The following is a 20,356-nucleotide window of genomic DNA, read 5'->3' on the forward strand; positions in this document are numbered from 1 at the left end:
AATCTACCACTATCTCAAATAAAAAGTTGTTTCTTTGTTTATTTATTTTTTAAATGTTAGTTCCCAAATTTAGTTTGTTTCTTGGAAAATGCAATTAACAGTATCTACCACACAGGATTTTCACGAGCATTAGCGACAATGAACGTAAAAGCGCTTTGAAAAATGCCAAGCTGGCAGCACAGTATTATGTATGAAAAAATGAATGACCAATGGAGTGGAGTCTAGTCCTACCAAAAGGGAGCAGTGATGATTAAATCACATGATGTGAGGATAGGATTTTTTGTAGCTGAGTGGGTGCTTGATATAGTATGTGTGATATTTACTAGAGATCAATAGAAACAGAGGGGAATATCTGTTTTTTGTCATCTACAAGGTAAAATTCTGTAATGTCAGAGTTATTTGAAATAACTTGAATGAACTAATTCATCTGTGTTTTCAAGTCGTGTAATTTGAGTCGGAAAAATATTGACTGAACACTTTTCAGGTACTACCCTGTGCAAGGCACATGTAAATAAAGCACAGTGCTCCTACACACACTGAGGTGGCTGCAGCACATCTGGGAAAGCGCATTTCACACTAGCAAAGTGCAACAAGGAGGTCTGCAGTGCCTGAGTGTATAGAGACAGCAATGACCCAGGCTAGGCCGTTTTCTCTTTTACCTGGTTTATAAACATTGAAAGGTAGCTTTAATTCTACACAGCAAAGTCATTAACCACGTTTTTACAGAGCTGTTTGTTTTAAATGCACAACATGAGAGGAGAGGTCCTGGTTTATGACTGCTGAGCACAGGAGAAAAGTGTAGCCTGCCACCTGAGATGGGAGGGAGGCCCTGCTGCAGGCGCTCAGATGAAATTTTCTTCAAACAGAGCCAACAGTGCACATGTCTGTGCAACACTCCAGCCAAGAGCTCTTTCCTTCCCTACTGCGGATTCCAACCCCCTTGCCTAGAGAAAATTGCAAATGAACCAATATAATCTCCACATTTTACTGATATTCTCCTGTTTACCAACTACATATGAGCAAACTGGGGTTACAGAAACTCACCTGTTGTGGCAGAATAAAGTGTACCTTAAAAACACGATGTATCTTCTGGGACGCCTGACTCTAGATGTCAGTAGAACCACATATGGATAAAGGTGGGGATATAATATTGTTCTGTGTGAGAGGAACTATCTCAACTGAGAAGGGAAATCACTTCTCAGCTCAGTACATTTGCTTCAAACTTCCCAAGCCTTTCTCTGGTTAGGATTTTGTAAATAACTCTTCATACAGATTTGATCATAAACCTTAAATTAAGTACTTGACGAAGACTTTCCACCAACAGAACTATCCAAAACTGTTGATTCCAGAGGTTGGGATGATCCCAAATTGTTCACAATCTTTAACTCCACAGGTGTGATCCCATCTAGATCGACCAGAGTAATTATGGCTTATCTATCTTCAAAACAGAACAATTATTTTATTAGCATTCCAACTTAAAACACAAATGCTAGGGCTTCCCTGGTGGAGCAGTGGTTAAGAATCGGCCTGCTAATGCAGGGGACACCGGTTCAAGCCCTCGTCCGGGAAGATCCCACATGCCGTGGAGCAATTAAGCCTGTGCACCACAACTACTGAGCCCTCGTGCCACAACTACTGAAGCCCGCATGCCTAAAGCCCGTGCTCCGCAACAAAAGAAGCCACCACAACGAGAAGCCTGCGCACCGCAACGAAGAGTAGCCCCCACTCTCTGCAACTAGAAAAGCCCACGTGCAGCAACAAAGACCCAACGCGGCCCAAAAAAAAAGGCTAGTCTCTTCTTTAAACTGCAGTTCTGAGATTCTGGACCCTATATATTTTTGGCAGAAGGCCTATTTATTAGCTAAGCCAACTATATTCTGCACTCCTCAAAAATGTACAGCTAAGAATCGATAGCCCTTGCCTTTTTGTCTTTTTTTTAATTTATTTTTGGTTGCATTGGGGCTTCATTGCTTTCTCTAGTTGCGGCAAGCAAGGGCTTCTCATTGCGGTGGCTTCTCTTGTGTGGAGCATGGGCTCTAGCTGCGCGGTCTTCAGTAGTTGTGGCACGAGGGCTCAGTAGGCGTGGCTCACGGGCTCTAGAGCACAGGCTCAGTAGTTGTGGTGCACAGGCTCAGCTGTTCCGCGACATGTGGGATCTTCCCGGATCAGGGCTCGAACCCGTGTCCCCTGCGTTGGCAGGCGGATTCTTAACCATTGCACCACCAGGGAAGTCCTGCCTTTTTATCTTAATGTAAATAAATGAGCTACTTTATAAACCAGTGAGCAGAGAAAAATATGTATGTGCAGTCCAAGAAAGGAAGCAGTCTAAGAAAGCTAAATATACAAAATAGAGACCAGATTAAAAATTAAAAAAAAAGATCTGAACTAAGCCTGTGCAGAATTCATGTCTTTAGTTACTGTAACACATTTCACTAGTTATTAACTTATAAACAAAAGTGGTCAGAGAGGTGCTTAAGAAAAACTCCTTTGCCTGAAGGTAGTCCTTGGGTCTATCACCTCCACTTGAAGAACAGAATGACCTATTTCAACATTAGGATCCTTATTTTTCACAAAAGATTACAGCCACCTGTTGTAGGCAGGATACTTGACAACCCTCCCCCCCCAGACGTCTATGTCCTAATGCAAGGAACCTGTGTCATCCTACATGACAAAAGGGAGTCTGCAGGTGTGATTACGTTCAGGACTTCGAGATGGGGATCACCTGGGTGGGCCCACTGCAATCATAAAGGGTCCTTACGCGAGGGAGCCAGAAATCAGAGCGAGAGACTGGAGATCTGACAGTGCTGCTTTTGAAGGTGGAGAAAGAAGCCTCTACGAGCTACAAAGGGCAAGGGAACAGATTCTCCCCTCAGGCCTTCGGAACGAAAGAAGCCCTGCCCCATCTTGACTTTTAGAACTTCTGACCTGAGAATACACCGGTACAGTGTAAGCCACTAAGTGGTCGTCTGTGACAGCAGCAGTGGGAAACCAACACACCACCGCACGGTATGGCTTTAAAATCTCTGGATCCACCTTCAATCAAAACCGCAGAAAAACTGTATTCCAGGCCCTGCTAGAGAACACAGGTAACTTCAGTCTGAGGCCCAGATCTTTACCCAGTCAAGACTGAAGTGCTACTTACGGAGAACTGCTCCCGGGCGTGCGGCGCTCCGTACTAGTAATACGTTCCTCCAAATACCCTGGGTTCTATCTTGGCATCAAGTGTTGGATTAAGTGGACTCGGAAACTGCTCACTTGGACCACACCGCCTCTCAAAACTTTTCTCAGGAGCCGCATAACTCACTTTTAACCCCGTGATAGTACAAAACCCGAACGACGGAGGCAACCGTAACAAAGACAACCACCGTTACTGACCGCTTACGACAGGACCGACACTGTCCGAGCGCTGCGCCCAAAGTCCACAGCGGCTCTTCCTATTCGGCAGCGGCGCCTCACCGCGCTCAGGGCCGCCGGGCCCGCGCCAGGCAGCGGGCGGGACCCGGAGGCCGACGCTGCGCGCCTCCACCGCCGCGACTCGAGCACACAACGCGCCGACCACAGCGCGCGCCCAGAGCTTGGGCGCCGACCCGAGGTTAGGCTACACCGCCTCGGCGCGCTCCTGGCGTGGCCCCGGGCTTCTCCCCCGAGGAGAACGCACCCGCAGCGCAGCCCCGCACGAGCCCCGCTCCGGCGCGTCCCTCCCCACGGCCCCGTCCCAGAGACGCACAGTCCCCGCTGAGCCGCCGCCAGGCCGCTCGCCGAGGGCCTCGGACACGGCGCCGACAAGGTGGCACCACCGAGACGAGGGGCGGCGGAGGAGAGACGCCCGACTCTCAACCCGGAGCCCACGTCGGGCGGCCGTGGGGAGCGCCCCAGGCACTCTCGCCGCTGCTCGCGGAAGCCCCGCGCGCTGAGGAGGGGGCGCTCCCGCGCCGCCCGCCCCCCGCCCGGGAGGCCGGGCCCCCCCTCACCGGCTGGCCTCGCCGTCCAAGCCCGGCTCTGCGCGCCGCCGCCCGCTGTTCCTCAGAACCATAGCTTCGAGCTGCCGCCAACTCCTCCGCCGCAGCTTCCCCGTAAAAATTTGGCGCGCTCCCACCAACTCTCGCGAGAGACCGGAAGCACCCATCGCCCAATCAGAAGGCTCGATGCGCCGCGCCCCGCCCCGCCGAGCTCCAATCGCCGCCGGCGCCCGAGGCGGAGGTGGCCCGTTAGGGACTCCCGGAAAAGTGCGCGGAGGCTCACGCGGCGCACTGAGGGGTGTGTCCCGGGAGGCACTGCGGCTCGCGGCGGGGCGGGAAATGTCCGGCCGTCCCAGCCCCTTGCGCCGCACCCGGAACCCAGTGGGGTCGGTGTCCCCGGCCCGCGCTGCGCCGGGAAGACGATGGCGCCGGCGGCGTCGAAGCTGACGGCCGAGGCCGACCTCGGGGCATTCCCGCGGCGGGCGCTCGCCCAGTACCTGCGCCTCCTGCGGCTCTACCCGGTGCTCACCAAGGCGACCACCAGGTCGGCGCGGAGCGGCGGCGGAAGGGACGGGCCTGGGCGAGGGGCGGCCCGGAGCTCGGACGGCCCGGTGACGCAGCCCCGTAGGTGCATCCAACGTGGGGGTTTGAGCGTGAAAGGCAAAATCTGGTGCGTCAAAATGACCCTCCAGAGGCCTTAAATCAACCAGAAAGCTCAGCACGTGGCGTACCGTATATTCGGTTCCGAACCGTAACTCTTAGACACCCTAAAATGTGGACCCATGGACCAGACTAAAGGAGTGCACGAGCTGAAGGACCCTGCAGACCTCGGGGCCTCCAGCCCCTCTGCCCCGGAGGTGACGGCCGTCCGGGGTGAATGGGGCCCGGGGGAGAAGTCTGTCACCCGCCAGCCTGCGTGGCGTCCGCTGCTACCTTCTGGCTTGTTAGTACCTGTTCTTGTTTTGAGCACTAGAATGAACTAGAATGGGTTGAGGTGAATGCCTTTAGGAAGTACGCGGGAAGCCTGGACGGGGTGGGAGGTGTTAAGGCTTGTTTTCTTTGGCAGCTTTGCATGTGGGAGAAAGCCGACACAGCGCTCTCGGTGCTCGTGCTCGGTTAGGTCGGCCCTTTGATTTGGAGTACTGAGCTTTTTGTGAGACATCCCCCCTTCATTACTTTCAATTAGTCGACTTTATAAGTTTGTCCCCTTTTATTAATTTAGCCGTGCATACTTGTGCGCAGCTGCTTCCTGTGTGAGGAGCATTAGCGGTGATTAAGATAAGTAAGTTCCTACCCTGACGGAGCTTGTATTCTAGTAAAGAACTAGACAAAAAGCAGATAAATGTATAACGCAGATAAAGTGGTCAGGGTAGTTTTTATCTGAGGAGGTGACATTTAAACAGCGGGTGCAAAGGTCCTGAGGGAGGAGCTAGCTAGTAATGGTGGAGTGGAAGGTGGGTCTGTGTCCCTGGAGAACATGAACAGTGAGCAAGGGGGACGATGAGAAAGAAGTAGCCAAGGACCAGATCAAGAGGCTCCTTACTGTCCCTTCTAAGAATTTTGGATTTTATAGCTTAGAGAGCTTCTCAGAACGCAGCTATAGACCAAGCCTTTGAGCAACTGGGCCTGTCTCCACCTTTTTATTTGAAAATTTTATTGTGACAATTGTAGATTCACATACAGTTGTAAGAAATAATACAGGGAGATCCCTTGTATACTTTTCCCAGTTTTCCTCATTGGCAACATTCTGTAAAACTGTAGTACAGTATCCCAACAAGGACACTGGCATGGATACAGCCCATAGGTCATATTCAGATTCCCCCAGCTTTTCTTGTACTCGCCCATGAGTGAGTGTGTGTTTAATTCCATGCAGTTTTATCACATGTATAGGTTTGTGTATCCACCACCATAGTCAAAATACAGAAAAGTTTCATCATAAGGATCCCTCCTGTTGCCCTTTTATAACCACACATGGTAACCTTTTGCAAAATTATAGGATAACATCACAATCAGGATATGACACTGATACCACCCACCAGATGGAAATCTTACTGTGCTCCTGTGTGTGTATCCACCTTTTCATGTAGGGACCTCACATTTCGGCTGCTCTGATAAGGGTTCATCTCTACCCATCCCCAGCATGTTCTTAGAACCGCCATGCTAATTACGTGCAAGAACAGATGCCCTCCTGCACGTTTTCTGAATACCTCTCTGTCCACAGGTGGCATTTTGTCAGCACTTGGGAACTTCCTGGCCCAGTTGATTGAGAAGAATCAGGAAAAAGAAAACTGCTCTCAAAAGCTAGATGTCAGAGGGCCTCTCAGATATGCCATTTACGGGTGAGTTCCATAAAGGGGCTGGTTTACCCAGTAGCAGGCTAAGTGCGACAAAGCTAGGATATCAAGACCTGGAATTATCTACCTCAGAAAAACAGTTTTTTAAGAAGCATCGAAGTCATCATGGGAGAAAGTCAAAATGGTGGATAACATTAGCTTCACTTATTTTATAGTTTCATTTGGTTTTTGTTTTGAATTGCATGGGTGAGGGTGGCCATTGTAATTGGGCTGAGAAACCTGAGAGCAGATAGGTCACCTGAACCTAAAATCAGACTTCAAGACCCAAAGACCCTGAAAGAGGAAAACAGACTCGAATATGGCCAGTTAGTTTCTGTTGTTATTTTCATAGCATAAACATCCAGAAAAGAAATACGTACGTATCCTGAAAATTGTCATTTCTGAACCGCTTTTTGAATTGCAGAAGCACAGAGATTCAGAAGTTTTACCTATTAAATCCACCCTGAGTTCTCTGGCCAACAATAGTGTTTGTATAGATGGATTATTTGGAAGTCTTTTGCAACAAGAGTGATTTTTTTCAGTTCAGAATTCACAAATAACATTTTGTAAGCACGCTAACTCGAGTTATCTCAGCTTTTTCCATAACATATTTAAAGTCCTAATCCCCCCAGAGAGGGGGAGTGTATCAGAATCACCTGGGAGGTCATCCAATCACAATTTTCCATCCTCAAGACTTCCGTTCTCTTCCTCCTGAGAAGCCCTGCCCTGGGCCGCTTAACATTCTGTGAAAGGGTAGGGAAAGACAGGGGAGAACTGCTTGTTTAAAGACTTTTCACTGTCGAGCTGGGAGGCCCCTGGGCCCTTGCCCATCTTTTGATTCTGGATTCTATGGAGCCTCCGGTCTGTTTTCCCTGTAGACGTGGTGGCTGGGTTCAGTTCTCTCCTGAGTACTCTGTGCTCTTTGCAATGAATAATCCTGATACAGACAAGCCAGTGCACAGCACCAGGTTTCAGCCCTGATAATGATCCAAGAGCGACTGATGACAAGTTCTGACACCAGGGATGCTCCCATTATTTACCGAGCACCTTCTCTGAGCCAGGCCCCGTTCTAGGCACTGCAGACACAGCAGTGGACAGACAGACACGATCCTGTCTTGTGGCGTTTACCTTCTAGGGGTGAAGAGAGGGCACTATATAACTAAGCAAATGAGACTATGACAGCCAGTGATCAGTGCTCTGAAGAAAATGAAAGAGGGCCTGGAGTAGAGAGTGGCTGGGATGGTGGTGGGTTCATTATTCAGGACAGTCGGAAGGAACTCTCCAAGCCAGCATGTTGAGAAGGAGCCAGCCATGTGACAGCTGGGGTCAGGAACGAGCCTGGTCTGTCAGAGGCAAAAAAGAATGCTTGGAGAGGAGTCATAGAAAGCGTATTTTCGAGAAGGGCCACACAGACCTGTGTGGTCAATGCTGAGGGATTCAGGGTTTAGGGTCTGGGGTTTGGGTGTGAGGCTGGCCCCAGGATGGGTGTGTCCAGCTCAGCCCCACCGCGGGCCTCAGGTTCTTTTTCACAGGGCCGCTGGGTCACTCCTTCCACCTCTTCGTGGGGACTGGATTCCCTCCCGAGGCCCCCTCGGCAGGCGTCGCAAGGCTGCTGCCGGGCCGCCTCCTCTTCGCACCCGCCTTCCTGTCCTCGTTCTTCCTCATCGTGAACTCCCTGGAGGTTGGTCTCTGCCATAGCACTCATGCAGGCCAGCTCTTCTTTGGCACAGGGATGCTGTGGTTGGAATTCAGAGGGTCTGTGAACTTTACACTCAAACTTAAGTTTCACGTTGTCCTCTGTGAACGTCAGAAGCAAAGCACAGTCGTGTTAGCAGCATCTGTTGGCCTGCGGTGGCCGTCCCAGAGAGTGGGCTGTCACGTGTCCATTGTCGCAGTTATAGCCCAGAGTATCAGTGATGCTTACCACTCCTTACACCTGCTGGCAAGTGTCAGCACTGAATGTGTTAGTAAAGAAGCATATATGCTGGTCTGTCATAAAATTTTTTCTGAATATTTTGATAGCTGTACTTCAGTATAATTCGTTTCTTTGTAGTCCCACATATTTTATTTTATACATTACAAAACATGATTCTGAGAAGTGGGTCCATGGGCTTCACCAGACTGCCAGAGAGATCCATGGCACAGAAGTTCCAGCCCCCTAGTGGCCTTGCAGAAGCCTGTGGTCACTCAGGGTCTGGACATCACAAGTGCTCTGAAGAGGCAACTTACCAGTGTAGACTTAACATCACAACGGAAGACCTGGGAGGTGTGTTTGCCCAACCTCACTCCACTAACTGGCTCCCTCACCGTCCCCTCTCCACCTCCGTGCCCGAGACGTGTCACGTTCTGCCCTGAAAGTAATTCGTTCAACCAGTCACAGCAGGTGAATGCTTCTCACTTGGGTTTTATTTTGAAACCTCACCTCAAGTTCTTATTAGTAAGGAGAACACCCATGCTGTCTAAAGTGACCCTGGTGGGCAGTAGAAAAGATGTTTAAACTTCACTGTGATTGCTAATAAATCCCTGATAGTAAAAAGAAATATTTGGGAAGTCCTTGGGAAATCAGAGGTAGGAGAAAGTAGAGGGTGCCCATATTAGGAGTGAGGGTACCACAGCAGTTTCTCCCTTTTTTTTCCTTCCAAATAGGAAGGGAGTATATTTCCATTAAAGAACAAAAACATTTGCCTCTACGTATATGGCAAATGTGATGCAGACGTTGTGTTACAGACTGCAGACCGTTCCACCCACCGTATGCCTGTCCCTTTTGTGTAAGGATTCCTGCTTGGTTAATTCCTAGAATTGTTGTCCAAAAAAGGCTGTCGTTCTCTGTCCTCCCTGCAGTGGTGCAGAATAATAGCATCAGCAGACATTTATTGAGCACCTGCCTTGTTCCAAGCTCTGCATCCAGTGCTTCAGGTCTTTGAGCCTCACATCAACCCCACCTGACAGTTGAGGAGGCTGAGGCCTTCACTTATTTGCAGGGTAAACACTGGCCTGAGGTCGTGTAACGAGTCCGTGAGTCGGGATTCAGACACAGGTTTTGTGACTCTTGAGAGCTCCTAACCCTTGTGGCTTTTCCCTCTGTGTGAAGTTTGTTTCCCTACACTTTTTTTATTTTAATTAATTTATTTACTTTTGGCTGCATTGGGTCTTCATTGCTGCGCGCAGGCTTTCTCTAGTTGCGGCGAGCGGGGCTCCTCTTCGCTGCGGTGCGCGGGCTTCTCATTGCGGTGGCTTCTCTTGTTGCGGAGCATGGGCTCTAGGCATGCAGGCTTCAGTAGTTGTGGCTCGCGGGCTCTAGAGCGCAGCAGGCTCAGTAGTTGTGGTGCACAGGCTTAGTTGCTCCGCAGCATGTGGGATCTTCCCGGGCCAGGGCTCGAACCCGTGTCCCCTGCATTGGCAGGCGGATTCTTAACCACTGCGCCACCAGGGAAGTCCCAGGTGTTTGTCTTTTAACTTCATATAAAGTTAGATTGTTTGCATAAGTTATATAAATAAAAGGTGTTATGGTGGCTTTCTCCATACAGGAGTTTAAAAAATTCATGCATTCAAATCTGTCATTCTTTTCCTTTGTAGGCTTCCTTAAAGGAAAATAATGGAAATATTCTCCCATATTTTCTTCTTCAACTCTTGTGATTTTTTTTTGTACATTTTGATAGGCCAAAAGATAATAGAAATATTCTCCTATACTTTCCTCTAGTATTATGTGTTTGTTTTTAATATAGTGAGAGATATACTTCAGTCTTAGTTTTTTCCACTTAGATAGCAAACTGTCTCGTTACCATTTATTGAACAGTCCCCAGTATAGGAAAATGTTAACTTTATCATATTCTCATTCCCATGTGTACAGGCCATTATCTGGGCTCTTTGTTCTTTTGCTGGATTCTGTTCATTTCCACATTTCCATGATTTGGTTTGTTTTGGGCTGTTGCTGCTAGACTTTTTAATTGCCATAATTTTACAGCATTTTAAAAAATTTCTAGTAAGGTAAGCCTTCCTTTCTTATTCTTTTTCAAGATGGCTATTCTTATGCATTTATCCTTCCAGATGACAATTAGAATCAATTTAAAAAGCTCCTGACAACTTTTGATTAGAAATGCATCAGCTTTGGAGATTATTTTGGAAAGAATTGACAGCTGAGCCATCAGCAGAGCAGTTCTGGTGCCCAGACCAGCAGCGTGAATCACATCGTCAGCTCGGCTCTCAGGGGTCATGGGCGAAGGGCGTGCAGTGTGAGCGCTGTCCTGATGATTCTCCTGCTGGATTGTTAGCTCCTTGCTGCACCGCTGCTCAAGCACACGTGTGTGCTGTGTCCATATGAACGGAACAAACTGCAGTTTTAAAGAAATCACTGTGTCAGGCTTTGGGGCCCCGGTATTGCTCACGGTCTGCGTTTCCCCCTGCGTTCCCCACTCTCCAGGGGAAGGACGCGGCCGCCTTCACTGCGAAGATGAAGAGAGGATTCTGGCCGGCACTGCAGATGAACTGGCGACTCTGGACTCCAGTGCAGTTTATTAACGTCAACTAAGTCCCTTTGCAAGTAAGGCCAGCCCGGCACCGCGGGGCCAGAGAGGGGCTTCGAGCTCCCCCAAAGCCCACCCCCGCCAGCCTTCTTTTTCTCGAGCCTCAGGGTCACCCCAAGTTCCGGATTCCTTCTGGGGCTTTCCTCTTCGCCCGGAATCGTTACCGGTCTGGATTCTGGCAGGCAAAGTGACATAGAAGGAGGGGCCTCCAAGCGGCGTCCACGCTGCGCCCTTTCGTCCCGAGCAGCGCTCGGCTTTCTAGGGCTGGATTGCAGCCCGCGCCCACAAAGCTGCGGGAGGGCAGCCTCACCTGCAGGGATGTCAGGGCCACACCGGGGCGGGGCAAGGGGCTCTGAGCCGAGGGTCGGAGCGTCTGGGTGGGGAACCTCTGCAAGCGGGACCGCAGGCCGCAGGCAGGCTGCGGTGAGGCCGCCCTCCGGTTTGCTGAAGGCCCTGCCAGTGTCCACTGCCTCCACACCCAGTACAGCCCATCTGTGTCTGGGTCCCAAGACCGCTGCCGGGTGGACGGGCTCACAGCCTAAGTTTATGAGGGCCACGCAGCCAGGATGTACAGCTGGATCCTGGGAATCCCTCCCTCCCCTGAGGACCACACAGAGCAAGCCCTCACCCACCCGCAAAACACAGGCACGTGGCGTTTCTGCCCAGGGTTTAATGGGGGCTGGGCACATGGGCACCGCCGCCTGCACCAGAGTTCCCTACATCCCGGGAAGAAAGGCAGGAACCCCACATGAAATCCAAGTTCCCAGACACCAGCCGATCACCAGCCTCTCAAACAGGCCTTTCCAGGGATTCCCAGGCCTCAGGCCTGCTGTGTTAACCCTTTTCTGCACACCATTTAAGTAACCTACCTGAAACTAGCTCATACAGGCTGATTTCCATCCTGCTTTAGGGAGAGGAGAGAAAGAGACCTGGGGCAAGAGCCCCCTTGGGAAAGAGGTACCTTGCAAGGGTGGGAAGAGGGAGGGGACGGGCTTGGTAATCACACACACACACACACCCCAAGGGGTAGCAGAAAACCAGAGGCAGCGATGGACAGCAATAGCTGATGCTGCAGGAAGTTAAATCAAAATAAAAATCGGAACGTTTCCATTGGCTTTAAAAATGGCCTTCCCAAGAGCAGCTTCAGTGGCTCAATGGGGCTGAAGCCAGAGAACTGATGAGTGGGTGGGAAGGTAGAAGATAAACTACAAGTCTAAAAAAGTCTCTCGGACTTTTGGGAAGCGGAGGGGAAAATGGCAGTTAGCAGTGGGCCGGGGAGGAGAAGGTTTTGCAGCTAGGAGAAGAGTGGCCACGCTGCATGCAGGTGGCACCCCAGGCTGCCCCAGTGCCGGGGGTGGGCGTGGGACTGCAGCGTAAGCAGAGAGGCACTTCAGGTGGAAGGCTCGCCTCCCCTGTGAGCACAGCAGAGAGAGGAGGTCACTGTTCACTGGGGACCCCGGCCACACCTTGTGGCCAGAGAGGGGCTTCGAGCTCTCTGGGACGGGGAGGGGTGGGGAGGCTTGGGGGGATGGGTATTTTGAGGGGAGTAAAGAAGTGGTCACCTTGGTGCTGGGGAGGATAGGAGAGGAAGCTGATTGGAGACGGGAACCAGGAGAGGCTGAAGACTCTTATGTGCAGGGGCCTGGGGCCTGAGGCAGGTGAGAAGGCAGGAGGATATGGGTTTTTCCAGGGAGTGCATCTGAGGAACAAGGGAAGGAAACCAGGGCTATGCACTGTGGTTCTAAGGCATATAGAAGATGAAGTAAAGACATGAGAAGACAGACCGGCTGAGGACGTGGAAGGGTCTATGGCAGGGAAAGTAGAGAGGCTGGAGAATGGAGTCCTTCTGACTCGTGTAGGGACAGTGCTGCAAGCCTGGGCTTAGAGACCTTCCTAAAAGGTGGTTGCCGGCGCGTGCTTAAGGGGCAGGGAGTTTATTCAACACATATGTATTGAGCACCTGCTGTATGCCCTGCTGCTCCAGACTCTGGGGCTACAGTGACTAATGAGATAGACCTGACTGCTACTTTCATGGAGCTTATGTGCCTGGGAGACCCAGTAATTGACTACAGGTGATTTCGGGTGGGAGTATGCCTGTCAGATCATAGAAGCAGGGTAATGGCATAGGATGGGTTAGGGTGAAGAGCAGGTCGTGGGGTTGTCAGGGAGGAGCCGGGTGAGGCCACCTGCATGGCTGGTCCTGGGGTGAGAGGCTGAGCCAGGAGCCGAAGTGCTCAGTGAAGGAGTATTTTCCCTGCTGTCCCGTAAACACCATCAGGCAGGGACTGTCCTCACCCCTCTCTGCTGGGCCCCTAGCACAGTGCCTTGTACGCAGTAAAGGCTCAGCAGGTACGGCAGTGGGTGCATGGACTGACCCGCGACAGCTCTGTCCTGGGGGGTGGGTGCCTGATGAGCGTGCCCAGGGCCCTGCTCTTACTGCAGCCCGTGTTCTCTCCGGCAGTTCCAGGTGCTCTGTGCCGACTTGACGGCTCTGTTCTGGCACACCTACTTGGCCTCTCTGCGGAAGTGAAGATGACCGGGAGAGGTCCTCAGACACACTGATGACGTGGGGGGAGGAGGGTGCGGGTGAGAAAGCAGGAACAACCCAGCCTGCCTCTAGATCATGTGATTCAAGATGACCCTAAAATGATGGATGGAGAAACAGAAATCTCTGAACGTCAGAATCCGTTTTTAAAAAGGTGGTCCCTGTCTTCAGGTGGTGCTCCCCTAAGAAACTTAAAATACAGTAGAGATGATTTCACCTCTCACCTTGGATTGAATTAGGATCACAATAAACTATAATGTAGTTTTTTCAGTGGTGATTTTAATTTCTCAGAATAATTGCTGTTGCTTTGAAAGAAATGGGTGATCAGAGGGCTGCCCTCAGATTTTTTAAAACGTTTAAAAAATTGTGGTAACATATATCACAATACTACTGCTTGGCTACCTGGCCCCATAGGACACGGGCCCCTCTAGACCAGGACTTGCCCTGACCTGCTGAGAGGCCCTGTATGCCACCCTTTCAGCAGCGGGGTCTGCTTTCCTGTTGGTCATTTACATTAGCCCTCCCTCCCTGCTTTTTCATTCTTAAAACATTCCTTCCTGATTGCCTCCCATCCTTATTTCATGGATACAATATCTCTTGGGATCTTAATTATATATTTTGTGAATTTTTTTCTGTCTCGCATGCTGTTTCTATTTTCTCAGGGTTTTTTGCTTTTTGTTTTTCCCCTGTTTGATCTTTGTGTTACCCTATCAGGATTTCCTGAAATGTCTATTGATCCTTTTCTTTCTCTTTTTTTTCTTAAGATTTTTTCTTTGAAGTGGAGCATTTTTAAAATCTTTATTGAATATGTTACAATATTGCTTCTGTTTTATGTTTTGGTTTTTTGGCTGAGAGGCATAGCTACCTGACCAGGGATCAAAACCACACCCCCTGCACTGGAAGACGAAGTTTTTGTTGTCGTCAGTGTTGTGCCGGGTCTTAGTTGCAGCTTGCCAGCTCCTTAGTTGTGGCATGGGGGATCTAGTTCCCTGACCAGGGATCAAACCCGGGCCCCCTGCATTGGGAGTGTGGAGTCTTAACCACTGTGCCACCAGGGAAGTCGCTGAAAGTCAAAGTCTTAACCACTGGACCGCCAGGGAAGTCCATGTTGATCTTTTTTTTCTTTTTTTAAAATTTATTTATTTATTTTTGACTGCGTTGGGTCTTCTTTGCGGTGCATGGGCTTCTCATTGCAGTGGCTTCTCTTGTTGCGGAGCACGGGCTCTAGGCGTGCAGTCTTCAGTAGTTGTGGCTAGTGGGCTCTAGAGCACAGGCTCAGTAGTTGTGGCGCATGGGCTTAGTTGCTCCACGGCATGTGGGATCTTCCTGGATCAGGGCTTGAACCCGTGTCCCCTGCATTGGCAGGCGGATTCTTAACCATTGTGCCACCAGGGAAGCCTGGGACCCAGTTTTGTTGGGGACCACCCATTTTCAATAACTGAGGTATTTTCTCCTGGGCTGGTCAGTTTACCCAGAGAGGAATCTCTTCATTTCTTCCCCAGGGTGGGGGGGTGGGGCAGGGAGAGTGGTGGCTGTAGAGGAGCATGGTATAAGCACAGTGGCCAACATTCTTGTGGCTAACTGGAGAAAAGGGGTTAGAGTCCTACTATTAGTATGTGAACTTCATATAATTTCATCTTTATTACTGCAGCCCAGTCTCACCTGTCAGGTGTTCTCAGATCCAGAGGCCTTCTGGTTCAGATCCTCTGTAATGAAAGTTCTCTAGTCTTCTGCCATGTTGGAGGTGAGGTAGTCACTTGAATACACTGGTGATGGAGGGGATGAAGAGTGCAACCTCTCAGGTTTTCAGTCAGTCCTGCTGTGTCCTCAGAGCTCAGAGGTGGGGCTAGTAACTGTAACTGGCCGGGCTCTGCCAGACTCACCGGAATAGATGAACTTGCTTCTCGGCTTCCCTCAGTGCAGGCAACAGATATTCCACCTCCTCAGATCAATAACAATCTGATTTCCAGCTTCCAAAATTTTGTCAGCTGATCTCTTGGCTTTGTTTCTTCTGTGGACTCAAGTATGTCCTTGTAGATTTGTCTTTTTAAATTTTTTTGCTATCATTTTAATAAGCGACCTTCTGGAAGAAGGAGACATAAATATATGGGTTCAAGACACCATGCTTAAGCAGAGGTCTGGGTATTTCTGTGGAATACACTTATTCTTCAAAATCCAGAGTGACTTTTAAAAATGTAAATCAGATCGTATCACTTCCCCATTTAAAAGTCTGTCAAGATGATCCAGCAATTCCACTTCTGTATATACACCCAAGAGAACAGAAAGCAGGGACTTGAAGAGAGATTGCACACCCATGTTCACAGCCGCGTTATTCACAATAGTAGCTAAAACTGGGAAACAACCCAAATGTCCATTGATGGATGAATGCACAAACAAAATGTCGTCCATCCATACAATGGAATATTATTCATCCTTAAAAAAAGGACATTCTGACACATGCTACTACGACTCAGATGAACCTTGAGGACATTAAGTGACATAATCCAGTCCGCAAAGGACAATACTGTCTGACCCTACTTCTTTGGGGTCCCTGGAGCAAATTCATAGAGACAGGAAGTAGGGTGGTGGGTGCCAGGGGCTGAGGGAAGGGGATGGGGAGTTAAGTGTTTAACGGGGACAGAATTTTAGTTTGGGAAGATGAGAAAGTTCTGGAGAGGGATGGTGGTGATACTTGCACAACAAAGAGAATGTCCTTAAAGCCCCTGAGCTGTACACCTAAAAGACGGTTACGATGGTAAATTTTGCGTTATGTGTATTTTGCCACAGTAAAAAGGCAACCAGCAAACCCTGCGGGAGTTTCCCAGTTCACTTAAACCAGAACCCCAAGTCATCTGCGGGGCACGGGTTCCTCCTGGGCTCTTCCCGCATTTGACCCGGCCCAGCCGCCCGGCGCCGGCTTCGGTGCTCCCGTTGCGCCCCCGCCCAAGCGGCTCCCCGGGGGCGCCGCGTGAGCACTAGCTGCTCGAAGGCAGGAACGACTCCCGCCCCGGGCCCCCCGCAGCGGGTCGAGGGCAGGGTCTCAGAACCACCGCCCACCACCGGGCTCCGCCTTCGTTCCCGGAAGTCGCCCGCGGCAGGCAGGGCCATCCCGGCGACTCCCGCGTCTCCCGCGCAGCATGTGGACGTGGGGCGTCCTTCGACCCCTCTTCTGAGCGCCAGTTTCCTCGTCTGCCCAGGGAGTCGTTTTGAGGAAGGAGCACCGTGATGCCAGGGACAGTGCCTGGCGCACAGGGAAGCCCAAAGTGGTCGTTTTTAGTCCTAGACGGAGGGCTTGGACCTTTGTAGGGCTCTTGTCCTTGTTTCCGTTTCCCAACTTCTGAATCCTCAGATTGGGTGACGGCACGTTGGTCCCATATTTGCGATACAGCTGAGACGGCGAGGTGGAGATGGGCCCTGGAAGGGGCCTCCGCGAGGCGGCCTCGCGGGGACAGGACCAGCAGCCATCTTGAGTAGGAACGTGAGGTCCAGGGGTCCCGGTCCCACCTGGCCGCGCGCTGTCACTGTTCTTATTGAGCCCTTTGAGTGTGGCTCCTGTGATCAGGAAGCAATTTTTAGTCTTACTTAACGTTAATTAAATTTAAAAACCAGAGCAGTGCAGAACTTAAAATACTGTATTGAAACGATAGTAGTTTTGGTATGCTGGAGTAAATAAAGTGAGTTACTGAAATTTCACCAGTTTTTTCCTGCTTTGTAAATGTGGCCACTTGGAAATTTTAAATTACGTATGTTGCCGGTGTTCTGTTTCTATTGGACAGCCCTGCTCTGGGTTGTGGGATGGTTTACCCAGTCCCAGCTCTTCACTCCTTGACAGTCTTGAGTGTGGGGCACAGATCCAATATTTATTGCTGGCCTAGTTGTATCGGGAACTTCATAGGTATTCTTTTTAACCTTTAATTTTTGAAAAGTAAACTTATGTTAGAGTCGTCTTGTATTTACAGAAAAAGATGATAGAGTACCTGTATACTCCACACTTAATTCCCTCTGTTGTTAACACCTCACACTAATATGGGACACTTGTCACAATCAGTGAACCAGTATAGATACGATATTTTTAACTGACGTCCGTACTTTATTGAAATTTCCTCAGTTTTTACGTTGTCCGTTGTGTCTTCCGTATCCCACAGGACAGTCAGGCTGTGACGGTTTCTCAGACTTGACTTGTTTTGATGACTTTGACAGTTGAGTGGGCTGATCAGGGATTTTATAGAATGTTCCTCAATTGGGATAAGACTGGGGTTGTATTCTCTTTTTTCAAACATCAGTACAATCTTGTGAATTTCTTGGGTCTTTTTAAGGAAACAGAGTCACTCTGAGGTTAAAGGACTGACTTGAGGTAGAGCCGGACTCCAGCCTTGTATCAGGCCAACATGCTGTATTTGCTTGCCAAGTCTAGATTTATGGGGCGGTGAGGGGGGTGGTGTCCATGCTAGAAAGTTCCAGGGCCTCATCCAGTGAAATCTCCAGCCTCTTTCTGAGGAGCCAGGCTTCCTGCATCTGTGCCTGTAGGTCCCAGATGTCTTCTCTGGCTCAGCCCCAGCTCCCACGTGACCGCCAGTGTGGCATCTCGGCCTGGCCATGTTACAGGCACCCCAGGTAACCCAGGTTCGCACGGCCCAAGCAGAACCCGTGAATTCACCATTATTCCCCTCAAAACGTATTCTTCCAGCACTGCCTCAGCTGAGTACATTCTTCTCCCAGCTCTGCCGGTCTCACAGGCATGTAGTTTCTGTTAGCTTGAGGCCAATGAGCCGTCAGAGTGCCTGTCTTCACCAGACTTGCTGGTGTCTCAGCATCTTTTCTGCTGCAGCTCCCTCCCAGCATTCCAGCAGGGCCATGCAGGGGGTTTCTGTGGTAACGGGAGCATTTTCCTCCCTGTCCGATGCGATGCCCACTGTCCCATGTGCTACTAAGCATTGAAATGTGTTTAGTGTGACTGGGGAAATGGAGTTTTAATTGTATTTAATTTTCATGATTTTGAATTTAAGTAGCCACGTGGTCAGTGAGGCCACCCTGTGGGCATTTCCCACCTGCCCTTCCACAGACACTCCTTCCTCTTCTCCGCGTCCCTGGTCCCCTTGCTGTGACTGTCAATCTCCTCACAAGGACGTGGGCAGCACAGTAGCTTCGCCTGTCTGTCCTGTTCACATCCAGCCGCCCAGGGCGGGCCTGGCGCCAAGAGAAGGGGCGGCGCTGGCTCCTCCCCTGTGCCTCACCGACCCAGGAAGCCCCTCTGTCAGAAAGACTGGGGGTGACTTGTGAGCAGGGGCACAGGACACACCGTCTCGTATTTCTGCATCAGGAGAGAACCACTGTCCCTGGTCAACCTGCGGAAGAGGAGCCTGGAGCCCGGAGAAGAAGAGCTGGCGTCCAGGCTGGACCACTACAAGGCCAAGGCCACACGGCACATCTTCCTCATCAGGCACTCCCAGTACCACGTGGACGCCTCCCTGGAGAAGGACCGCACGCTGACGCCCCTGGGTACGTGGCTGGGCCTCCTTGAAGGTGCCCTTGGGGCGCTGGGCCTCTTTGGACGGGTGTCAGGTGTTCTCGACCCAGATGCGAGCCTTGTCATTATTAGTAATAATCAGCCAAATCTGACACAAGCTTTGAAAACGTCCTCGTTAAGGTGGATCCTGCCCGCAGGCACGAGGCTCTCTGAGGCGGCCCCGCCCGGTGCTCCTTCTGGCTTGACCTAGTTGCTGGAGAGCCTTCCTCATAAACGGTGGGGGGTCTCAGCTGCCCCGCGCCTCGGTCTTTGTGCTCATGTTGTCTGTAGGAGAAATTCCTAGCAAGGAAACGCAGGGAGGTTGGAGATAAGAGTTTACATTTTAAAAAATCTCTCTGTTGAATGAGATAGCACCCACTTGTGTGAAGGGGCTTGCTGGCCTGTCCTCAGACCCGGGTGGAAGTAAAGCTGCATCTGTGGTGTCGCGCATCCAGCTGAAACTGACTTTCCAAGGGCATTTTGACTGGATTCTAAGATACATTTGAGGAAAAGCATTTGTATTTGCACCCAGGCTGCAGCAGTGCCGAGGCTGTCCGTCCTCACGTGTTAACACCTGGTGGTGCTGATTGAGCGGCAGGTGGTCACTGGCGCACTGACACCCAATCTTTGGACAAAATTGAGTAGGAATGGTGTGGGGGACCCAGAAATAGTAAACAGGACCCCACCCAAACTTCAGCCAGCCTCCACCATGGCCGTTGTCTTCAATGTTTCTTTATGGGGCTGAAGGTGGCTGGTTTGTCTCATTGATTTTACCTGTTGAAATCCTGGCCCCTTCCTTAGGCCTGAGCCCCGGGAGGGGCTGCCCGTCTTGTCCCCCAAACCTAGTGGTGCTTGGTAAGGACTGAAGTATTTGTGAAGTAAACAAACAGGGACTCCGGCGACGTGTAATTCTCCAGTGTACCCCACCTTCAAGGTCGCGAGCAGGCTGAACTAACCGGTCTCCGACTTGCAAGCTTGGGGTTGAAGTTTAATAAAATCGTCCATTCCTCCATGACCCGTGCAATAGAAACCACTGACATCATCAGCAAACACCTGCCAGGTGAGTGCCAGGCGCCCCCGGGCCGGCTGCTCCTGAAGGGGCCCTGAGTCCTGTGTCTCTCCGCAGGCGTCTGCAAGGTCAGCACAGACCTGCTGAGGGAAGGCGCCCCCATCGAGCCTGACCCCCCCGTGTCTCACTGGAAGCCGGAGGCTGTGGTAAAAACTCCCCCCGGGTGGCCTTCCCCGGGAGCGGCCTCCACTCCACCCCTGGGCTCCCGGCGGCCCCTGGGCTCCCGGCGGCGGGCCCGCGCACCGCAGCCATACGGACGATCCCTCCCTCTGCCCCCAGCAGTATTATGAGGACGGGGCGCGGATCGAGGCCGCCTTCCGGAACTACATCCACCGGGCGGACGCCAAGCAGCAGGAGGACAGCTACGAGATCTTCATCTGCCACGCCAACGTCATCCGCTATATCGTGTGCAGGTGAGAGC

General features: G+C 50.9%; 3 protein-coding genes across 9 annotated transcripts in view; 2 read left to right on the forward strand and 1 right to left on the reverse strand.

Annotated features, from left to right (window-relative positions):
• Positions 1-4,084, reverse strand: part of POLE (DNA polymerase epsilon, catalytic subunit) — a 56,107-nt gene extending 52,023 nt beyond the window's left edge. Inside the window, exon 1 of the mRNA XM_024739880.1 lies at positions 3,972-4,084. Coding sequence (XP_024595648.1) covers positions 3,972-4,033 — 62 coding nt within the window. The 5' untranslated portion in view covers positions 4,034-4,084. The remainder of the gene's footprint in view (positions 1-3,971) is intronic.
• Positions 4,085-4,260: 176 nt separating this feature from the next.
• Positions 4,261-13,643, forward strand: PXMP2 (peroxisomal membrane protein 2). Of its 6 annotated transcripts, none has more exons than XR_003002529.1 (4): positions 4,261-4,583; positions 6,181-6,298; positions 10,713-10,832; positions 13,277-13,643. XR_003002529.1 is itself a non-coding variant. In XM_024739869.1 (4 exons), exons 1-4 carry the CDS (start codon positions 4,382-4,384, stop codon positions 10,370-10,372), a joined length of 516 nt encoding a protein of 171 aa, XP_024595637.1. In that variant the 5' UTR covers positions 4,261-4,381; the 3' UTR covers positions 10,373-10,633. The 6 variants fall into 6 exon arrangements, 4 of the variants coding, with proteins under 4 accessions (XP_024595637.1, XP_024595636.1, XP_024595639.1 ...); XM_024739869.1 differs by lacking the exons at positions 10,713-10,832; positions 13,277-13,643 and adding exons at positions 7,811-7,973; positions 10,340-10,633; XM_024739868.1 differs by lacking the exons at positions 10,713-10,832; positions 13,277-13,643 and adding exons at positions 7,811-7,973; positions 9,134-9,475.
• A 2,908-nt stretch (positions 13,644-16,551) lies between these two features.
• The window catches only part of PGAM5 (PGAM family member 5, mitochondrial serine/threonine protein phosphatase), a 6,398-nt gene continuing 2,593 nt past the window's right edge, over positions 16,552-20,356 (forward strand). Inside the window, exons 1-5 of one of the 2 annotated variants that reach the window (XM_024739866.1) lie at positions 16,552-17,974; positions 18,681-18,859; positions 19,801-19,926; positions 19,993-20,081; positions 20,218-20,348. In XM_024739866.1, the coding sequence (XP_024595634.1) occupies positions 17,805-17,974; positions 18,681-18,859; positions 19,801-19,926; positions 19,993-20,081; positions 20,218-20,348 (695 nt within the window). In that variant the 5' untranslated portion in view covers positions 16,552-17,804. Of the gene's footprint in view, positions 17,975-18,680; positions 18,860-19,800; positions 19,927-19,992; positions 20,082-20,214; positions 20,349-20,356 lie in introns of both variants that reach the window. The other variant, XM_024739865.1, reaches the window with a different exon arrangement.

The sequence above is a fragment of the Neophocaena asiaeorientalis genome, unplaced genomic scaffold (genome assembly GCF_003031525.2).
Source record: "Neophocaena asiaeorientalis asiaeorientalis breed wild unplaced genomic scaffold, Neophocaena_asiaeorientalis_V1.1 scaffold757, whole genome shotgun sequence".
Taxonomy (NCBI): Eukaryota; Metazoa; Chordata; class Mammalia; order Artiodactyla; family Phocoenidae; genus Neophocaena; species Neophocaena asiaeorientalis.

Coding starts and splice junctions, on each gene's coding strand:
- PXMP2 (XM_024739867.1), top strand. CDS start 4,382: ATGGCGCCGGCGGCGTCGAAGCTGACGGCCGAGGCCGACCTCGGGGCA. Junction 4,584..6,180: donor CGGCCCGGTGACGCAGCCCC/GTAGGTGCATCC, acceptor CTCTGTCCACAG/GTGGCATTTTGTCAGCACTT. Junction 6,299..7,810: donor CTCAGATATGCCATTTACGG/GTGAGTTCCATA, acceptor CGCGGGCCTCAG/GTTCTTTTTCACAGGGCCGC.